The sequence below is a fragment of the Nymphalis io genome, chromosome 5 (genome assembly GCF_905147045.1).
Source record: "Nymphalis io chromosome 5, ilAglIoxx1.1, whole genome shotgun sequence".
NCBI lineage: Eukaryota > Metazoa > Arthropoda > Insecta > Lepidoptera > Nymphalidae > Nymphalis > Nymphalis io.
Window position 1 is genome coordinate 198,050 of NC_065892.1, and position 22,804 is coordinate 220,853.

Consider the following 22,804-nt stretch of genomic DNA (forward strand, 5'->3'; position numbering starts at 1 on the left):
TATAAAACAGGTTTTACATAAAAATAAATAATTTATTTGAAAATGTTCGAATCTCATTCTCGTGCCCCCGGCGAGTTGGGGGCGAAGTGACTAGACGGTACACTCAACATTTCTTACAGCATTATGTATACATTATATAGTATTTCTGTACAAAGATACCAACACTTAGTAATAAACGATTATAGTTACATTGTAGTTACATTCCTAATTATTTTAAATAAATAATATCGCTAATACTCGAGTATTAGAAAATCCACCGAAAAATAATATGACACACTTTGGGAGCGTTAAATGTTAGCATCCTAAATATAATTTGTTAGCCTTGCAGTTACAGACGGGCCCGACCAGTCCGACCTAGGCCTGCGCGTCGCCCAGCACGTGGTACATGAGGCGCTTGAAGGAGTTCGACTGCTGGATGTGCTCTTCTTGCAACGAGTTCACCTAAACATATGTAAAAATGAAGTGTCGGTCTGATACTGTGCTCGCCAAAGGCCTCGTCTCCTCTCAAAGAGAAGCTTTACTCCAACGGGTCGGTGGATACACACGTGGCAGAATTTTGTCCCCCACGTGCAGGTTTCCTAACGATATTTTTCTTTACCACCGAGCACGACTTTGATTATAAACATAAATAAAGCACAATGGTGTTCTGACTACTGGGCCGTTGGGGCCGAGCCCAAAATACAACATTATATTTGCTTAGTTTAAACAGGAAGAGAGATGAACAAATGAAGTTAAGCGGCACCGCCGCCTACACATAGTTGGTCTAAGAAAAAATAACCATCGTTTTTTTTTTGTTGTATTAGTTAAATAGGTGACTGATTACTGGTTAGGTGGAGTAGTCATTTGTCCTCCCGGAAAATATATTAAAAACAAAATTCCTTACATCACCAATGTTCTACTGACCATGGGAACTAAGATGTTCTATCCCTCGAGCTTTTAGTTACACTAGCTCACTCACCCTTCAAATCGAAACGCACAAATACCAAGTACTGTTGTTTGGCGGTAGAACCTGCACCAAGTAAATGTGCCTAACTACAATGCCATCAATTATTTTTGTATTAACGTTGAAAGGACAACTTCAAACGAGAAAGCACCATGTCCTGGCATCAAATTAGAGGTGTACCTTCCTAATGTGGTCACTAGTAATGTGTAAATAGAACACTCATATCACAATGCGAGATAATTCATGGCTACTTACGAAGGTCGTTTGTTTTCCTTTTAGATTCGCGTTCGGCTGTTTCATAGGTTTCGGAGTCGGCGCCGGTCCCTGGTGATAATATAAACATGTGTTCTTTGAAAAATGTATATGTTTTGCATTCATTAAAGTCCAAACAATCTCTAATGGTATCTTCGGCCCGCTTATAAATGATTTGTGAATGTGCTCGCTTTGAAGTTCTGATTCCAGCTGATTCGAACTCATTTTGTCGAGATAACTTTATTGTCGATTGAACTTTTCGGTTGTTTGCGTCTATCGGCGATGAAATTGCCCGACGAGGTCTATTTTCGTCCGAAACCGAACTCGACTTCATCCACAAAACCGAAGATTAAAACGTTTGAAGGATTGTTTTTTCAATTTGTTACCCGTCTCGGCCGCACGGATAAAATGAAGATAGCAATTTGCATAAATTCTTTTTTTTCTCTGAATTTAGTAAACTACGAATTTCTTTTTCAGTAAAATTTCGACAACGGTCAAACTTTCTGACCTATGAAAAACGGCCGAAGCGGAGACTTCGGTCGGGCCCTACCGCAGGTCTAGTAATCGGAAGGTATCAAATGTGCAGAGAGGTACTCACTTTGGCGAGCGGCTCGAAGAGCTTGTGCTGCACGGGCGCGGCGGGCGGCGCGGGGGCGGGGGGCGCGGCGAGCGGGGGGGCGGGGGGCGCGCGCGCGGGGCTGCGGCGCGGCCGGATTAGTGCGGTTAGCGGCGCGAGCGGTTAGGGGGGGCAGTACTAACATTAACGGGGTACGGTGAGTTCGCTACCTTAATATTAACTTATTATATACTCTAGTTACATATATTGGTGGCGTGGCCACGAGGAGCACGCTCCATGTTTTTAATTTAGCAACATGTCGACGAGATCACAGAGAGAAGTTCGGGACAGTCGAAGAAGTAGCACACAAAAGTAAAGAAGCGTTAATGCGTAGTGTGAGATGGGCGTCGACGGTTGTTTTGGCCGCGTTTCTAGTAAAACACTTGCCTCTTGACTACGTGCGGCCGCCCGTAATAGCCGTTAGAGCTGAGCAAAGAAATATTTTATTAAATTACGTGATTTCGGCGATCCCAAGTTCTTCTGATCTTCATAACTTAAACATAAGTCCAATATCATTATAAAGGGTACCTTCTGCGATTGTAACATTAGGAGATAATAAATTGATTCTTTCCGAAGCAATATTTGTGGTTTGCTGTAACTTTAATTTTTGCATAGGTCGTGCCTCAGAGGCTGTTCATCTTTTATTCGGTTCTTCTGCTTGAAAGCCATCCGCATTCATACCTAACACTGAACTATTATCGCTCCGCGATACACTGGCTGAGCTGAGGCTGAGCAAAAATAACACAATTTACTTTCATCTACCCATAAATTGGTCTGTGGCTTAGCTAATAAATTATAAATATTTTAGAGTATGAAAAAAACTTTTAGCTCTTATTAATTAATTTATTTTATATTTTGTTTCCACAACTTCCAAATAAAAAAAAAATTACGCATCCAACAACATCCATACTCAAGTTTGTTTTTCATCCAGAAATATGTTTTTTTTATTCTCCATAAATATTATAATTTCATCTGTACTTACATCTCGTCACGCTTACATAATAAGTTGTGAATTTTAAATTATGCGAATTCTTCTTATTTTATGTGCTGTTTTTGCTCATAAAATTTACAGTAAATTTAATATGAAAAATAACGTATATTATCATATAGGCAGTAGTAAGAACTACTTTGTACACAATTTCTTCTCTGTCTAATTTAAAGTCTCATTCGCAGCACTTTTACTTCTGTTTGTTTTTAACGTAATCATGTTTAGCAACATTTTCATTACACGGCCAAATAGGTCTCATTGTTTACATAAACTCCTAGCTACTTCTGAATTGCAACTCATCATTTCATTCCAACATTCATATGCACCTATATGAACCGTTTTATCTTCCTAACGATATATTTTATTTGCTACACACATAATCTCTTTTAGAATTCTTGCAAATCTATCCTTCTCTTAAACGCAAGATAATTGTGCGAGAGATTTACTGCTGAATTAAATGTAAGCTTTAAAAAAAAAGTATGCTGCAAAAAGAAATCTTCATTTGGAGGGATTTTACAGTCTTTGAAACAGTCTTACGCCTTATCATCAGATAAAAGACTTATTAAAGTCAATATTGGGCGAGTCGGGAAGCAACTCTTAACAGTTACGTTCAAAGTTTGTGAGCTAATAGTGTGCGTATGAATTATGAATCAACGTCATCATTTTGTACAGGAATCGAACCTGTCACGTATCGGTCATTACGCACTCAACATATTCGCCAATCAAAATACACGGAAATGTAAAAAGTGTTGCATAAAACCACAAGTGAAGTTTTTAACGTACACCTAGTACGTGTAGTTAAATGTTCGCTATTTTCGTTTGGCAAGCAGCCATGATCTTGAAATTCAGTTCTAAGATGAGCATTTCTTGTAATGACCTTCAGTGTTTTTCAAAGCGATTTGTACTAAATGGCGAGGAAGGAATTGCTGAAGTATGTTTCATGGATCGATTCTTATATTAAATACTCACGGCAGAGGCGATGTCTGCTGTCTGATCGAGTTGGCAATGTTTTGCTCAGAGTATAGGTTGATCGGCGAGTTGAACTGCTTGTGCACCACCTGGACCGACAATGTTATCAACGCCGGGCAATCACTTAGCAGAAGAAACACTTTCGACGTTGTTATCATACATGATGTACTAGTACAGTTATTATTACAAGTTGATACATTTATCGACAGTCATAATTTGTCTCAAAATAAATAACGATTAAATTTAATCAAGTAAATTCTAATTGCTCTCAAAATGTATTTGAGATTTGAAATAAGAATTTAGTTAAAACGAACTGTACACTGATGAGAAAACCAACCGCAGAAAACAAGATGGCGTATAGACAGATGATGGTAATGATTGATAATTCACTGATATTCATTATCAATGTTTTAAATAGCTAAAGTTTAATGTTTTGGCGATAATGATAGGTGATAGTCTATTGTTCAATATATCAGTGAATCCTCAAGAGTAACGAATCAAAACGAATCGTTCTTTAAAGAAGTTTCAATGCAATCATGCTAAAGCCGTCTAAGCATTTCACACAGTTCCGTCAACCACCTTGTTCGAATCTTCACCGACCACTCGCTGCAACACCGACTCGGCCACCTGGGTTTTTGTCAAAAATCTACATGTTACAAATGTGCACGAACGTATACACTATAGCTTGTGCTTTTATTACATCAGCGGGCTATGAAGAATTCCTCAGCAGGAGTTAACTTCGACATATCATTAATGTAAATTAAGCGTTCCCATTGAATATAATTATACACATATACTATAATTATACACATTACCGACAAATACACAAAATAATCTTAATTTGTAAAGACAGTATTGCTCCAAGCTGAGTGAGATATTTGTACAGAAGTGTGAAATTGTAGTGCGCGCGCGCATGCGAACTGGAGGTGTATCTGACAAGTGTTAACTGTAAGGAAGCCGAGGCCTCTAAGATAATTTGATAATGTATTCGTGATAACACAGCTGCTTTATCGATGCATTTTATCTTTACATTGGAATGCATCTATCAGAATAGAGATATAACAAAATAAAGAAACTGTGCAGCTCAGTAAGCAGGCGGCAGTACCTTCTGCCTCATGATGGTGTCGCGGTAGTCGTGGTGCGGCGGCGCGCGCATGGCGGGGTTGGGGTGGTGGCGCAGGTAGCTCTCCGTGGGGCCGGGCTCGCGCCGCACCTTGGCGCCCGGCAGCACCAGCGGCGTCGTGCGGTACGGCTGCGGACACATCACACTGCTAGCTGAACATGCCCCGACCTTACTTGCGAAACGATGTTTCTCTCTTTCTGACGTCAAGGATCAGATTCGAAAGTAGTTGACACAGCATTGTTTAACGAATCACTCCCTGCCTAAACAACATTTATACGTGAGGCCGATAATTTTTCAAATCAAATTGATAACAACGGTCGTCTCTGACCACAGACATCTGTAGGTATTGTAAGAATTACAAGTCATTCTTTACCCTCTAGGCCCTAGGAAATTATTTCGTTGTGTTTGTTCATACATACACTTAATCTCTCGTCCCCAATCATCCCCAAACGGGAACAACCATACAAAATATTAATATTTAGCTGACGAGTGACTTATGACGTGGTAATGAACCCACCCTGCCTACTACGCGTGGGTATCCATACCATTTACTACCACCATTGTATCTACAATATAGCAGCCATAGTGATTAAACAAATATAGGTACACGAATATACAATATATGTAGTTTGGTATGTAGTTATACGTTGAACGCGTTCGGTTGACGTGACGCGTCTAATTTTATGCGAGGTTATTTTATGTGGGTTATGATTTCTGACACGATTTCGTTATATTTGCGATTATTTGATCTGATGTAGGTCGCGGCCACTTTAAATATATCTCAGACGAGCTGGTCGAGGTGCCACACACGTACGTAAGTACGCAACATACTCCTCCGTTATTGCTTTAGTCTCTAACTGACCTCAACTATTAAGAAACAACATGCCTTTGTAACAGTTTAATGAATGTTGTAGTTAAAATGAAGCAGCACAACAACACCGTGATACATTAACGACGGCAAGTACTGTTTCTGTATCCGAAAGCGTGAACTGTGCCATTGGAACAAGCTTCGACGTTTATTTCCGTCCGGTGAATGTTTACAAAGTCGTAGCTTTAGCCGCTGACGCAATGTTTTACGTTAAATTTGATATCATATAGCTTTTCATTGCCATTTGTTTAACAATAACAAAATATATTATTTGCAGATTATTAGAGATCTTCCTAGAGATTTTTAAGACATACTGATATTAAATGTAATCTTTCAGAATATGTTTTAAAAGTGAATGCCTGTAAATGTCCCACGGATGAGCAAAATCCTTGTTCCCTCTTGTGAAGAAACTTTGGAGTTTATTACACCATCCTGCTTCGAAACGGATCGTTGGATACACATTTGGCGGAATTTACATAAACAGCACATCACGAGATGAATTATAAACACAAATAAGCGACATGAACAAATACCAGTCACTTGACTTTATGGAGTTGGCTCAAAGGATCTTGTACCACCTACATATGAATGTATTTAAATGATATTACGAAAAAGTCGCGCAATTGAAATGTGTAAAATTTTGTAAAGAATATTTTTTCAAGGTTCCGACTTTATTATAAAAGTCACTAAATGTGACTTTTAACAATAACAGTGTATACTGTTATGAAAATGTCGTTGTCGTCTTAGAATTTGTTTGTTGTTGAACATTTTACAGATTTAATTACTACAAGTTTCACAACTAAATAAGTAAATTTCGATCACAATGAGATATAAAAATAAGTTTATTCTATATCCTGTTTCTTGTTTGTTTTTTGTGTGTTTTTATATCCCGCTCATTCTAGGTATAAAATAATTCCTAGGAAATTTTGAAAATTTTACAGTCATTTTTTATTGCTTGAAACATTAAACAGAAGTTTAAATCGTTTTGGTTTAGTTATAACTATATCTGTATATTTATAAATCTAAATATTATACGTATGTAGTCCTTATGTTCGCGACGGAACCTGCCTATCACGTATGTACTATTATAATTTAATACCATTGAAATAATTTCCTTATGAAATTAGTTATAGTAATTAGCTTATTATATCACGTAGTTATAGCACTTTGCAAGTTCCGGGTAGTTCGTAATTAGTTTATTATTGAACGTTGAAGATTGGCAGACTGTTGCGATTCAACGCCGGTTTTAACTACGGCGTTAGATAACTCGAGTATTTTCGGTAAGTTAATATCACTCCAACACATTCGCCTCAACCTAATTGGGATCACTCCTAAACTTATAGAATGATTAATGGATTTCTTTTCGACGAACCCAGTTGGTGGTGACTTCCTCTTCGGGATGCTTGGGATCCTGGTACCCGTTGGGGAAAAAGTTAGGGTTGACTGCCATCGTAGCACTCGGTAGCGCGGACGTGTCGTGGAGCGAACGATCGCGGACTGCGTCTCCAGTCGTTCCCTCTCGGTAAACAGTAATTTCAATGCATTCTATTTTGGAAATATGACGGAAAAATAGGCACCGGCGTGGGCGAAAACTCAGCCTAGAGCATTGTGTGGGCACGCGAGAAGAATTCGTCTCTTACTACTCGGACACGCGAATGGATAATATAAATAGTTTACCCAAACGCAGAAAATAAGAGGCAAGGGTAGAGGATATCTCTCGCTTCAAAACGAACAAGCGATGTGCTATTTATATTTTTACTCTATTTACCCGGCGACTAATTTTCTCCTGATAAGTATTTGTAATGAGTTTATTAATGGTAATGACTGTTGGTGTTTGCACATATCGTCACCGCGCACTATTTTAGCAACGTGTGATTCAGAACATGAATGAATGGAACGTACTGGAACTCACGATTGAATTTCTAATGTATATTTCTAAAACCAATTTATATAATTACATGCGTCCATAGCGTAGTTGTAGCTTTCGCGTCTTATTATGTTTCTAATTAAGAATATAACAAAATAAAGAGTGTTTGGAAAAAGGCCAGACTATAAACGCTCGTCTTGGTTTAAAAATGGTTGAGTTAACCTATTTACCTGGGAAGTAACTAGTGCGACGTATCTAATGAAGATAATAAATATTTTTAATACGTAGACACAAAATAAACATTAGTTTAACATTGATTCATTTGAGCCAGTTACAAATATGCGTGAATATTCGTGATACGGATAATTCTCAAAATGGAATGTTATGTGCTAGAATTTAATAATACACTATCAACACAAAATTGAATGTTGAAAGAAATTATTTTTAATCAGACTATCGATCTAGTTCGACTATGAGACTGGTTAATTCTATAAAATGTAGTTTAGCTAATTTAAATACACATATGAGTCGTCACGGCACATCGACGTAAGGCTGTTTTATTATATGATTGGATATTTTTTGAAGCCAACTTCTGAAAGAAGGTTATAAATTCGGTCTCATTTTTTTTGGGTGTGCCTCGTATTTTCCTCTTCTTCTTCGTATGCCTCGTAGCTTAGCCTGTTGTTAATCGGTTTCGAAAATAATTATTTTCGGTTATATATCGAATAGTTGTACCACTTTATTAAAAAAAAAAGATCTCTAGGTTTGAAAAAAGAAATGAAAAATATAAGGGATAAGAATTGATTTTAATAAAATTCCACCACTGACAATGCAAAACTATGTTTCCCTAAACAGTGGCGTTAAGTGTCAACTACAAAGATTTAACTGCGTATAAACATAAACTAGTAACTTACGGCCTTACTTATAAATGTTGCTTAGCGGCTGTTTAGTGAAATACTGATATCGCTCTTTCTCTTATTATTGATTTGATATTCGAAAGTAGAATAAAAATCATTATTTATCTAATCAACCGCTAAACATTTATAAGTTAGGCTGTTAAAAATATAATAATATATAAATATTTACAACAACTAATAAGTTATTCTCAGAGTATGTGTTGCCAACAATCGATGCGGGCATTTTGTTTTACTAGGCTTATGTTTTTTTATTGAACATAATTTATTAAAATAATTATGTTATATAATTCAACCGCTTATATAATTCAGTTTTCAGTTTATGAAATGTTGCATTCTATTCTGCCGCGAGTCGTGTGTGCTGTGTAGTCAACATAACTCTTATTCAAGGTGTTGCTCTAAATTTCTGTACTTGCTCGAAATTAGGCCTGTCTAATAATATGGCAGTTCTTTCCGTTTGATGAATGGTGTGACAAATATCGCCTTCGACCGAATAATTTGGCATTGATACAAATAAAATATGACGAAAGTCAACAAATAAATCTAAAGCGAGGACATTACTTTGCAGGGTTGATTATAACAAGATACAACTTGATTTAATCATTAATGTTTATTAGACTTTTAGAGAATAGGTCTTGCGTAACTCTTGGATTTGAATTTGAGGGTTTCAACAAATTATCGTATATTTATTACTTATTTAGACATATATCAATAAAGAAATGCTACGAATATATCCTCTACGCTAAGCTACGATCAATGATTACGACGGTTTACAAATTTGTTGAGTGGTTTATAGATCGAGACGGAACACTTTTTCTATTGTTAAATATTAAACAGTATTGAAGTTAGTGGTCTATTGAATATGATTATGGCAAAAACCTCAGAATATATAGTATGCGTATAGATCACAGTTATAACTCTATCCCGACAAAATTAGTCGAAAGTACTTTAGACAACGGATAGTTTAGACTGGTTATATTTCTGCCATCGAGCCAACTGACCGTAGCTGTACTGGTGTAGCGTAGCACAGATAAAAAACCGTAATGTCATGTGTGTTCCCAGATGACACGCTTAGAATAATGAAACTAGCCTACGTCACATAACCACTCAGATTAGATAAAAGTGCTTTTGACTGGAAAAGATATATTAAAATAATCACCGGTAAATTCAAATGTACACTATTTACTCAGCTGGTCAGTTTGTTACTGCAAGTAATGATTATTATTAATTAATACTTTTATAATACTTGATCTGCATTAAAACCAGTGATAAGAAATTATGGTAACAATTTTTCAAATATTGTATTACAATAATATGAACGTCAAAAAATTTATCAACATTACTAGCTTGACTCGCATTTATTTGTGGTCGGTACAATTTATAAACTGCATGAAAACAAGGATTTGGCAAACTCCTTGGGAATGCTGGTGGGTTGGTGTTCCGCCGGGATACAACAGAAAAATCGCTTAGGATAATCCGTCGGAACTACGTGAATTCAGTAAAACAATTACATAGTCATAATAATTACCTGGCTTTGTATGGACTCATCGACGGTTTCATCGGTGCGATTGGAAGCTGCGGACGACATCATCAAGGTCCTGTACTCTCCCTCCTGCTGGGGGACGAATTGTGTTTGCTGGGGAGCGTATTGTGTTTGCTGGGGGGCGTATTGCGACTGCTGGGGAGCGTATTGCGTCTGCTGGGAGGCGTATTGCGTCTGTTGGGGGGCGTATTGCGGCTGCTGGGGGGCGTATTGCGACTGCGGAGGCACGGGCGTGCTGCGGGGCAGGGACTCGGGCCCGCGCCACTGTGTCGCCGGGCAGGGGCTTGCGGTCCTGTTTACAGATGTTTGCTATATACTTATAATAACAAATTTTATAACATCGTACTAATCATCTGTTTACAACGTTTAATATTGAAATGGAATAATTAGTAAACATCAAAGGTTTCAATAGAAGTAATGATAACGGAGTCGGAAAGGGAGCGACATAGAGTGGCCGGCGACTCGGTCGGCGTTACCTGCAGGGCGGCGGGGAGGGGGGAGCGCGCCGTCCGCGTTAGTCGGGCTACGTGGCGACACTAACACTCGTTCGCGAGCACAAGTCTTACTTGCACGTACACATTATGAGGATATATTTATTCAACAATATATGAGTCATTATGTTATAAGGAGCTCCGAGATCGTTACACAAAAAAAATCTTATTGAAAAACAAAAATGTTCCACGGTTTTTTAAGACGATGTCGACCTTACTACATGGGTCGACCTACCCACGGTTTCCTCGAAAATTTCATCCCTATGTACTTTATTGCATTGATGTATTTGCAAACTTATTTTATCATACCTAAGGATATTATTCTTTTTAATTTAAATATTTAGAAAGAGTGTTGTATCGACATATGTAAAATGTTTACAATTAACCATTTTAGTATACAAATGTATTGAATTCGTTGAAATAATACATAATCAAACATTACAGTTTGCATATATATATATATATATATATATATATATATATATATATATATATATATATGCAAACTGTATATATATATAATATATATATATATATATATGCAAACTGTAATGTTTATATATATATACTGTTTATATATATATATATATATTAATAAAAGACACAGGCAGACACAGAAAGGTTCTAATTACTCAAATACATTTCAGCCACTATTATTTAATTTTTATACGGAACTACTACAAACTATATCGCGGATATATAGATGGATAGAATACATATAATGCAGACTAATATTAAACGATTAGCATTAAACTTTGGAAATAAATATTAATTTAAATACTTATGTAATACATAGACAAAAGTAGACCTACTCACAATAAGCAAACGTGCTAATTACTATATAGCGTGTAATGAAAGCGGAAGAAGTATTAAGTAATAAATACATAGGCTGTTGTTTATTATAACACCGATTTGTACGACATTCAGTAGCGTGTCTTACTCGGCCATACGATAGAAGGTAGGCATGAGCAGGGAGCGTCCTGAGAAGCTGTTAGAAGAACGCGGCATCGTGTACAGATGAGAACTTGGACTGCTCCTGTAGGTACACTCATCATGAACATGATTCATTAACAATTGTTATAGTCTTCTCCATTACCAATGTACACGACAAGGTACAAAACAGGACTAAAAAGAAAAACTCGCTAAACGTATAAATAAAAACGAAGACGACGTTTTAAGAAAATCAGTTCCTTTTGTTTGATTTACATCAGCAGAAGTAGCATAGTAAATAATTTAATTCGCATTTATTGGCCAGAATAGTTATGGCTCTGCATATTCAGTCCAAAAATATGTCAATATTGTAAAAACAGCGCTTCACCGACACACAAGATCTTGCAGATTAACCAGCCTTTAACACTTGCCCAATGTTTCTTGACAGTTTATTTGGCGTTTGCAAGTTGCAACAAAACTTTTGTATAATTTTTTTAGGAATAATTGTAGTTTTATTATTACCATGTCTTCAGTGTTTTTTATCTATTAATTGACATTACATGTATTAATTACTGTAGATGTATAGGATGACCCTACTGATATATACAACTAAGCAACGAAACTAAAATTTTCCCATAGAGCTTTAGCAATTTTTTATCTAATTAGATATATTCCTGATATCCACATATTTTTGTTGCTTACAGTAATTTACAATTATAATTTAGTATTTATCGATATAACATTTGTAGTTTAATATGACTTTCTGTACATGTTTCATGCGTTATATACTGGGTGATTTTGATAATAGATAAGGCAGCTTAAGCCCTCCATAGGGTAATAGAATATTACGCTGTGTGTCCGACATATGCAGGGTAGTACACAGGAGAGTATGACCCAAATAATGTAAAAAAGGACAATATGAAACCGACAATTAGATACAACTGCAGCATACGCAATTAGATTTAATTAGGATAATTTCATGACCCCCGAATATTTTCAGGCAGCCATTAAGCTAAATTATCATATACCATAACGTATGGAACTGTTATTAAATGTAATTTTACTACCTTTGTACAACAAGTTTAATTTGATTCGGCGCGTTTTTGAAAAGGTTCTGCGCATCTTCATGTCGGAGATCTCGTGCGTCGTAGTGGTCGATCTTTGCGATGATATCGCCTCTCGTCAGTTCCCGTCCGGCCGGCGTACCCGGCGTTACCTGTAAGTTCAACAAAATAAAACTGATATTCGAAAAGCAATCGCACCGTACAGCACGATTAAACTGCATTATATCGTTACAGCCTGTGAATGTTCCACTGCTGGGCTAAAGGCCTCCTCTCTCTTTTTGAGGACAAGGTTTTGGAGCTTATTCCACCAAGCTGCTCCAATGCGGGTTGATGGAATAAGCTCCAAAACCTTCTCCTCAAATGATTGATGAATACACATGTGGCAGAATTTCAGTGAAATTAGATACATGCAGTTTTTCTCACTATGTTTTCCTTCACCGTCAAGCACGAGATGAATTATAATCACAAATTAGGCACATGAAAATTCAGTGGTGCGGGTTTGAACCCACAATCATCGGTTAAGATTCACGTGTTCTTACCACTGGGCCAACTCGGCTATAAATACTACATTAAATATTTAATTCGAATTATTGAACATGAATATAATATGGCGAAGGATAGAAATCAGTAACTAGTTATTGGTTTCTATTAGTCGCCATTTTATCATCAGATCACTTCAACGTCGCGACATCCATGTCATATCATTTAAATCCTATTTATCGCACAATGTGCTTTGTTTCCTTATTTCTGTGCGATATTCCAGCGTCTTTATTTTCTGATCAACGTGAACCAACCGGGTATTTTTACAGCAAGTTTGATTAGATCATCCCACATGCCAGACCAAATCAACTCATTTACCATCAAGTGTGACTGACAAGTTTAGTTCATCTATATTTCTATTTTAATATTATAAGCAGGATAATAAAGAAAATTTGGTTGTTCGTTATCGATACTCTTAAATTACTGAACCGATTTTAATAATTCCTTTAACATTAGGAAGCTACTTTATCCAAAAGAAACATCTTATTATCACTGAACTAAAATACAGCCTGTATTTTAGTTCAGTGATAATAAGATTTCAGCCAGAAATAGCGGTATTTGAACAGGAAGCCAGTTAAAAAAGCTTTACTGAGCTGTTCTATACGCGTGTGCGTATGTAACTTTATAATTACAAACTGAATTTCACGAGGACGAAACCACGGGCAGAGCGAGTTAGAAAAAATAGACCTTTTGCGATGATAAATTACTCGATGACATTCGGTATTAGTGTTTTAGTTGAATACGCAAGAGTAAATCTGCACATGTGAGCAACGTAAACCGTTAACTATTATGTCACTAGTTATTCAAGGTAAAAAAAGGACCGTGACATTTAGTTTCACGACTTCAGGTACATTCATCTCTTCCCGAGCCGTTTCATAGAGACGTCATTACGATTGTGTCATATTACAGAATAATAAGAAAATAGTAGATAATTACTTGAATGTTTATATTTTTATTTATTTCAGAATAGTAAAGCTATGTGCAGATGCTGATAAGTGGTCATCTCTACCCTTAGTCTCGGCATTCTGTGTTAGTATAGCTAATGCGCTGACTAAATTAAAATTACTCTATACGTGCTTTAGGATTTGATTGAATATTTAACATAAGCCATAAATACGAGGCTGTTCTCCGCGCATATCTCCGAAATTGACATCTAGGACGACCTTGTGACCAGGCAAGGGGAGGTTGGGAGACGGGAGCTATGCAAGTTTGGCGTAAGGCCAGGCTAAATGCGTCTATCGTCGTTGTCGTGCCAACCGTCACTGACATTTTTATTGAAAGCAACCGTCGCAGCCGATGGAGGCCGACGAATCACCGGCTGATTTACGCAAATCTATCACACTTCCTCCGAGTCAATGGCGAGGACGAACACCTATATTTACTCGTGTACAACTTAAGTTGATGTCGACGGTACGATGTTCTGTGGCAACGTCATTTGCAGGCGACATAGCGACATCATCGACCTCAAGATGATGATTTTTGAGGATTTTGTAGGCGTCGGTGCTCATGTAACTGTTACGTGTTGTATTGCGTCATTATGGATTCGACTTTATATCAATTTTGTATTAATTTATGGTAAACTATACAGTCTATAATTAACATAGATGTGCCAACAAGCAATCGTATGATTATCAGTTAATTTCAGTCAACTAAGAAAAATTATTCGCTCAGACTTACCGCTTATCGCCAACGTAAATGGCGGTGGTTATTTTAAGTGGTTTCTTTGATGTTTTTAACATGAAGACAGCACTGGTATCAATAAAAATATCGATATTTGTTTCTTCTACGAATTACACAATGTAATTGTATAATTTTCAACAGAAGAATGGATTTTTAGTGGCCGGAAATACTAACTATTCACCTAAGTAGTCTAAAATATTCACAAAATATTTTGAATGACGCATTTGAGAATTGTAATTCACAAAAAAATACTTAGCATTATTATATTTTGATGGAATGCTGTCTATTTCAGTGAGCGTATATTGATTGAGTCATAGCTAACAGATGTTAAAGGAAATCCACGCAATCAAAATGTTTTATGATAGCTGAATATTAGTGCAAGGTTGGATAAATTTGTTTAGCAATGAGTGCTTTGAGCGTCTAGATGAGTAACTGTAACAAATTAAAATTAACGGCTTTTTTAGATTCTAAAGTACATTAGGGAAATATAATATATAGATAAATATTATACATATAATATAAGCCTGCCATTCCTACTAATAATATAAGGTGAAAGTTTGTATGATTGCTACTTAATCGCGCAAAAGGGATATGCACGGATATGCAATATGATATGCAATCTGCTTGCCTAAGCGGAACCACCCCATACTCATACGCAAGCAAAGCGGCAAGCGGAAGCCAATATTTTTATAATTTCAATAAGACACGGTGCTTAATTATTCCTTCAAAATTTAAAGGTGTTGGCTAATCTCAAGAACTCTCGGTGAACTTTTCATTGACATAGTTTTTAATGTTTAAAAACTTTAGTTTAAAGTTTCAGTTTGTCGGATGCTATAATGTGTTGACATGCGAACGATTTGTATGTCTCAGAAAATGCCTTCAGAAATGTCAGCTTTAGCATAGATAACTCACAGTAAACATTTTTGTGTTTCAAAAAAGGGGATAAGTTAACGACATCTAAGTATATTTTCGTTTAATTGTGATGAATTGTTAATCTTTATCGAAATGTAATATGTACACTATATATTCGTTGTTTATATATCCTGAGATGAAATCCTTATTTATCGCCCACGCTGTACGTAAATTTTGATAAGTACCAACGTGATCATTTTCGATTCAAATATAACAAAACAACAGGGCCGTGTGAACATAACATATATAGCTTCAAAATAGTATTTTATTCATCAGACAAAATCTTCATACGCAGTTTTTAAAAATTTAACGATAGGTATGCTTTGAAAAAACAGATTTGAGGAAATGCTATTGACATTACCATGTACAAAACTGACATTAATATGAATGACTAAATTAATGAAAAACTGTTGTATTCATAATATGAAACTAACTGCAGGATTCATATAACGACGAAAATCGAAATTGCTACACAGAAGGCGTGAGATATAAATGCAAAAATTAACTAATTAGCTTAGCAACTTGACAATACTGAAATGTTAGCAAAATTCTGAAAATACTTGTAGGAAACTAGTCCAATGTGTCGTCAACAACACAAAAGTCTTTGATGTTTTAATGTTGCGTCCTCTTTAAAACTGTTTAGAGGATACCAATTATTCTACTGGCTGAAACAAAACTAATATCTTTGTTGTCTGGGAATCAAGTATTGATGGGTATTATATTTCCAAAATTAAAAATATATATGCCTACTGTTATGAGGCCCAGATCCATAGTTGATAAGAAAACCCAAACGAAAATCCTAAATCTTTAAATTCTCACTAAAAACGGAGTTCTCGACTCTGACACACATTTAAGATTATTAATATATTGGTATATGCAATCATACCAATATTATAAACGAACAAGTTGCAAGCCGTATGGTTCTTGCGAAGATCTTAATCCGTGGGTGTAAGAACCGAGATTAATGGATATTGTGTTGAGCGCAACGTGAGCGCAACGTGAGCGCCTCAACCAAACGTGCAGTGTGGGGAAACCAATCCGTCAACAAATCGTTTACAACGCGGGCATCGGCTGTATGTCTGTCTATTCCATTTTTAAAACAGTATGGATTAATCCATTATAACACATTATGGATTGACAAGAAAGGATAGCGGCAAGGCAATAGGATAACGGCAAGCGAACGATAACTTAAAGTTTATGTCTAATATACAGTGCACAGTAGCTGTACCTACAAATAGCAATAATAATAGCGTGATCACGTCGTAACATTTTTTGAGATATAATTTATCGGTCTGACGCTTTTGGCAAAACAACTAAGTTTATATTGACCATATATTTATGTTGACTGCCTCGCTGGTCTAGTGGCTTGATATAAGGCCGCAGACCCGGAGGTCCTGGGTTCGATTCCCAGGTCGGACCAATAAAAAGTTATTGGGTTTTTCTGTCAGAAAAATTCTCAGTAGCAGCCCGGAGTCAGGAAGTTGGAAGTGTGTACACTCCCGTGCCTCGGAAAGCACGTAAAGCCGTTGGTCCTGTGCCTGAACTCTTTCCGGTCGTGTCGGATTGCCGTTAGGAAATAGAGAGTGCACCTGTGTTTGCGCACACACTTGTGCACTATAATATCTCCTGCGTAGTTGGCTAATCTCTCAAGAGATTGGCCGCCGTGGCCGAAATTTACTTTATAAATACTACGATATTAAAACAAGATTACATTATTTAGATAACAAAATACGTGAAAATAACATTCGGTAAAGAACTAGTCAGACTCTGGTACTTTAATAATTAATAATGTACACTACAAATAAAAAAATAATCCACACTACAACACGATCCAGTGACAACTTTAATCTCGTAAAATAACGATTCAAAAGCGTTTGTAACATTAAACATCCCACTTGAATAAAGTACCCAGTCGTACATCATGTTTTTTTCCTAAAATGTAAGTTTGTAACAATATAAATGCTTGAAAACAGAATTACTTTAATAATATTTTAAGTCAACATAATTTTAATATTGTTTTGTATATAATATGACATCAATATACCTTTTGAGATTTTAGTTTGATACACTTTCACCATCACAGCCATTATTTATAATTAGTATAATCTTATAAAGTGCTCGTAGGAACTTATTTAGCCCGGAGATTTAATTAAGTTTTGAAATAAAATTGTTTAAATATAATCCGTTACGATCAAATTGTTTTTCGTCGTGACCTAGCTGACACGCACATCATCTAAGCCTAGCCGGCTTTTATAAATAAACGCATATCTACAACATCGCGGTTTGCGTCGGCACTAACGGCTGACTCATGTGTAACGAACAGCAACTCGGATTATCAGTAATGATATACTTCTAGCAAAATGTTTTTAATGTATTGATGTATATTCAATAACGAAAACTCAGCTTACAAAAATAACAAGGTTGGACTTTTAGTTTCTCATTTACTTATTGTTAATAAATATATTATTCATGTATCAATTTCCTTAAGGATTCAATTTGATGTGGAAACATTTTAAAGACAAGCTTCTATATGATCGGTTATAATAACGATCAAACTGAAGTACTGTATTGTAACAAGTACGAACCGAAAGTGCATTTAACAAACTTACAAAACTTTAGTTCAATCGGTTTTAAATTCAGTCGCAAGATACTAACCGTGATATTAAACAAAATTCTTCTCAAATAAGATTCATACGTTTAAGTGTCACGAAGAGTGTTAATTATTTAATGAAATGAATGCCGAATTAATATTCGTTGAAAAATAATCATTCTAAGGTTCTAAATCGAGTATCGATCATTAGGAAATTAGCAGTATTAGGAAAACTAAGTTTTATGTCTGAACACTTAAAAACAAAGTTTTAACGACAGTTTAAGTCTAGTGGCGAAATTATACTTTATCGTGCAGTTTTTGTAGGTATTGAAATGCGTTTTAAATCCGAATGAAAATTATGTGTTAACAGCTGAAAACAAGTGATTTCGATTATCAATTCAAATGGTAATGTAGTTATGAACTTCTGAGATTTATGTGATGAGGGGAAATATTCATACGACATACAGAGGCGAATATTTGGATCAAATACCGATTTCTTGTCACTCTCTCGGATATCTGTCGAACGGGCAACGAGCGATCGACAGATTACCCGCAATAACACATTATATACTACGATTAGCAGTGTAGCCCTGCGTTGGTTTAATTATTATTATTCAATTAATTCTACAAATATTAAGGCAAGTCGAAAAATAGTAATAATAATTACTAACATACAATTTAGATAAGATTTCTATGAACAAATCAACACAGTGTTTCATCGTGTTAGATAAATTATAGGAGATGCAATCATTCATCGGTTTGTTTACACCGGTGTGTGTGTGTGTGTATATTGTCATTGAGTTCAGTACAGGAGAGGCGTACCCTCGTGACAATGAGCGGTGTGGCGAGATCCGCGCCGCCCACTAGCCGCAGGCCCCAGTTGGTGTCGCGGGTTTCCCGCCGTAGTGTTACCACAAACGTATGCAGCCGCCCCATGACGCGGGGAGAATAGTGTTGCACTGCGCGGGCGCGCTTTTGGCGCGGACTTGCGAGCACGACGGTGAAACGCGGCGTTATGCGATCCAAATTAGCTCTACCGCAAACTACATCCCGCCGCTCCCCACTGTCCTGCACTGCACACCCCACGGCGATCGACCCGACTCGCTTAACGGAAGCCAATGATGTCCAACAGATATCCAGCTGGGCAAACCGGGCGACGTTTACTTGCAACTCATTACTTAGACCTCGTCTTCACATTTATTTATTTCATTCTTTTATACTCACTTATTCCTAGTCTCAATATTCTCATAAATTCTTACGCATAACTATAATGTAACGTATAGCGTATTCCGACGACAAGAGGAGTAAACCCAAATAAACAACTTTGACACCGATATCAATTGACGCGATATCACTGGTCGAGATCTTGAATAATCTATGATATTCACTATGGATTCGCGAAAAAATTGCGTTTTCATTGTCCACGAAGTTGTAATCGGAACTTCGAAAGTTAAATTAGTGTGGTTACAACTAGTTAAGTGGAATAGTGTTGTATTATAAATAAAGGTAAATTAATCAAGAACTGCTTATAGTGCGCAATACAGCAAAACAATTAGAAAAACGCTTGCAATTTGTAAATCTACGGTTTGTTTACCTTTATTCCTATTCCTATTGGAATATGGTTATACATACAATACCGCACATGCAAGGGGCGCGCGAGCGAAACTTGTAAAGTTTCATAGTACACTTTCATTTTCGTTGGCCCTTCTCATTGTCTTATTGTTCACTGGGACAGATTCAAGGTAAAGGTCAGGGCTCACAACTGCGTTGTTTCGTCGCTGATTGATGTCCGTTCTATATAATATTTCTCCTCGCCTTATAGGTATAAATAGTTTATTAATCATTGGCACACATACTTGTAATTTGGCATATAAGTAATAAATTAGCCATTTGGCAGTGTCCGTTTAAATCGCACGCAGTGACATGTTACACGGGAAACTTATATTTGTTTGGATTTTATATTGTAAAGATATTACTTGATATATTTACATAAAAAAATTGATATTGTTGAATTTAGGATTAAATTTCGGAAAACGTCACGGACCTACATAGATGGTATTACGTTATTACTATAGTATATAGGGGGTGAGGTATAGTATCTAGGGGGTGAGAACCTACCCCAAGTATTATACTGCCTATTTGATGCGAAAACCCACTCAACTATAATTGCACCGGCGCGGAGTGACTCGCTCGCTGGCTCACTAGGTAATCACTAATCAGTCGCACAAGGAACTTAACATAAAATGAAATGATTAACAATTCGTACAACATTCGTGTCTATGGTGATGGCTTGCTATCAAGCAGCCTGATTGCTGGTCTGTTTTCGGTAAATTAAAAAAAAAACAAACGAAAGATTTGACAGTGTGATCATTAGTGTGTTATAACTAGATATGAGTTTTAAAAACCCTTATTAATGTTACAATAAACATTCGTAATAGTAAAACTAGTCGTTACTCGCGCGGTCTACCCGTCGATTAAATTACAACAAACTTAATTATTTTTTTATAGAAAGTTACAAAAATATTCTATGAGTAAGTATATTTCACGACGTAATCGACCTCAATACCGAATTAAATTCGATTAAGTCGATGTACGGCTCGAGTGATTAAACTAGAATATAAATATGAAACAACATGATATATACATATATCATATACACCTTGTACATTATAAATAGGTCATTATTATTATGACTTATTTATAATGTGCAAGAAGATATACTCTAGTTTTATTGACTCGTTTTCTATTTATTTCTAGTGTAATCAAAATAATGACCTATTTATAATGTACAAGGAGTATATAGGCTATCTGGCCCGCCTTTGCACGGTAGAGTAAGATTCAACATAAAACTTTTATATTAACCACACAAAGAAACCTTTATTTATATTTATCTATGTATTAATAATTAATTTTCAGGAAGTGTTCAGGAACAGGATTTACTTGGTGACAGGGCCTTGTTGCAAGCCCGTCTTTGGTGCCTAGCCTCGTCTTCTCTCATCGTCGAACAGCGATAAGAATTGTTGCGTTCCGGTTTGAAGGATAAGTGAGCCAGTGTAACTACAGGCACAAGGAACATGACATCTTAATACCCAAAGTTGCGGGTGCAATGACGATGTAAGGAATGGTTGATGTTCGACAGTGTAAAAAGGAAAAACGTTTTATCGTAAACAATATTTGTATTCATGATAAATTTAACTTTAATAAAATTTATCGTCAATGTGTGACAATGTCGGCGAAGTTGTTATCGGTACTTTGCGTATATAAGTGGTTAAATGTTAATACATTAATATGTTGTATTATAAATAAAGATATATTAATCAAGCATTGTTTAAACTATTCCATTTCCATTGAAATAGGCTAAGCATATCGGGTGGCATTTCCTCATATGCGCCGCTTTTCCAAAACATTTAAAAAATATAACGACGGGTTTTGCTGCACGTATAATTATATATCAGATTTTAATAAAGATAAAAGTAAATCGTGTATAATTAATGAATTAACGATCCGAGACCTAATTGAACATGAGTTCGATTTGATCATACGTACATAAAAATCGCAACGTCACAGCACGCACACACGCACGCATGCGCACTTATACGTCTATATATACGTACACGTACACGTACACGTACAGTGTACGGCTAGAGTTCAGCCTCATAACACATGATATTCCGATGCAGCGTCGGTCAAGGTTTAAGTTAAATTTACCGACGTTACCTCGCCGTTCATAAATATATCATAATTTATTTAAATGATCATTGTGCTGAATGCGTTTAGAGGTCTTTACCGTTATCAGGTCACTACTTGGCACGTAAACCAATATTACGGAATATATTACTTTTACAGCTGATTTAAACGACTACACCACCCTAGGCTCATAATTCTCAACAATTTGTAAATATTTTTACGATCATGGTAATATAAACGAATATATATGTCTATACATAATTACTCAATAAATTACACGTATTGAAATATACGTAGTATGAATGTCTTATTATAGATATAATGATAGAATTGACTTACAAATTGTCTGCGTGAATTCCTGACTTCGTCGTCAGGATCGGGGCGCTGGTGCGGAACTCTCCAGAACGCTGGCCTTTGGTACATCGGCATCCTTGAAACTTCGTATTTCTATATTGCACCACGCTTACTGCAGGAACGAGTAAACAAATTAATAATTAAATTAACAAGTAAATAAAAGCCGAATCAATATCGCGAGGGGAAAAAAATGTAATCATCGATCTGATTAACGACCTCGGCGCCATATCATTTCCATATTTAAATAATTACAAAATATCCATCTAGGATACATCTGAAATAACAACCTACAACGGAAGGAGGCGTCCGAGTATCGTCTCGTCGACTTCAATGCATCGAGTCGAACAGGAACGCCGATCGATGTTTATTTTACACGACGATTTATCGAGTGGTCGAGAAGAAATTTTAAGTGTAGGTGGTTGGCAAGAAAGTGTGCGCGATAAATCAGGCAGGCGGCGGGACTCACCAGAGGG

General features: G+C 36.4%; 2 protein-coding genes across 12 annotated transcripts in view; one reads left to right on the forward strand and one right to left on the reverse strand.

Annotated features, from left to right (window-relative positions):
* The window catches only part of LOC126768796 (E3 ubiquitin-protein ligase MARCHF8), a 28,227-nt gene extending 11,524 nt beyond the window's left edge, over positions 1-16,703 (forward strand). The window contains exon 6 of one of the 2 annotated variants that reach the window (XR_007669269.1): positions 16,693-16,703. The gene's annotated coding sequence lies outside the window, so the exon portion shown is untranslated. Of the gene's footprint in view, positions 1-16,681 lie in introns of both variants that reach the window. The other variant, XR_007669268.1, reaches the window with a different exon arrangement.
* Positions 12-22,781, reverse strand: LOC126768789 (uncharacterized). 10 transcript variants are annotated; one of them, XM_050487120.1, is made up of 11 exons: positions 22,619-22,781; positions 22,317-22,443; positions 12,572-12,720; positions 11,515-11,610; positions 10,069-10,375; positions 4,874-5,020; positions 4,348-4,395; positions 3,769-3,857; positions 1,794-1,893; positions 1,199-1,267; positions 12-441 (listed from the first exon to the last, which is right to left on the reverse strand). In XM_050487120.1, exons 2-11 carry the CDS (start codon positions 22,404-22,406, stop codon positions 355-357), a joined length of 1,182 nt encoding a protein of 393 aa, XP_050343077.1. In that variant the 5' UTR covers positions 22,407-22,443; positions 22,619-22,781; the 3' UTR covers positions 12-354. The 10 variants fall into 10 exon arrangements, with proteins under 10 accessions (XP_050343077.1, XP_050343078.1, XP_050343081.1 ...); XM_050487121.1 differs by having other exon boundaries at positions 22,623-22,779; XM_050487124.1 differs by lacking the exon at positions 11,515-11,610 and having other exon boundaries at positions 22,619-22,780.
* Between the last annotated feature and the right edge of the window lie 23 nt (positions 22,782-22,804).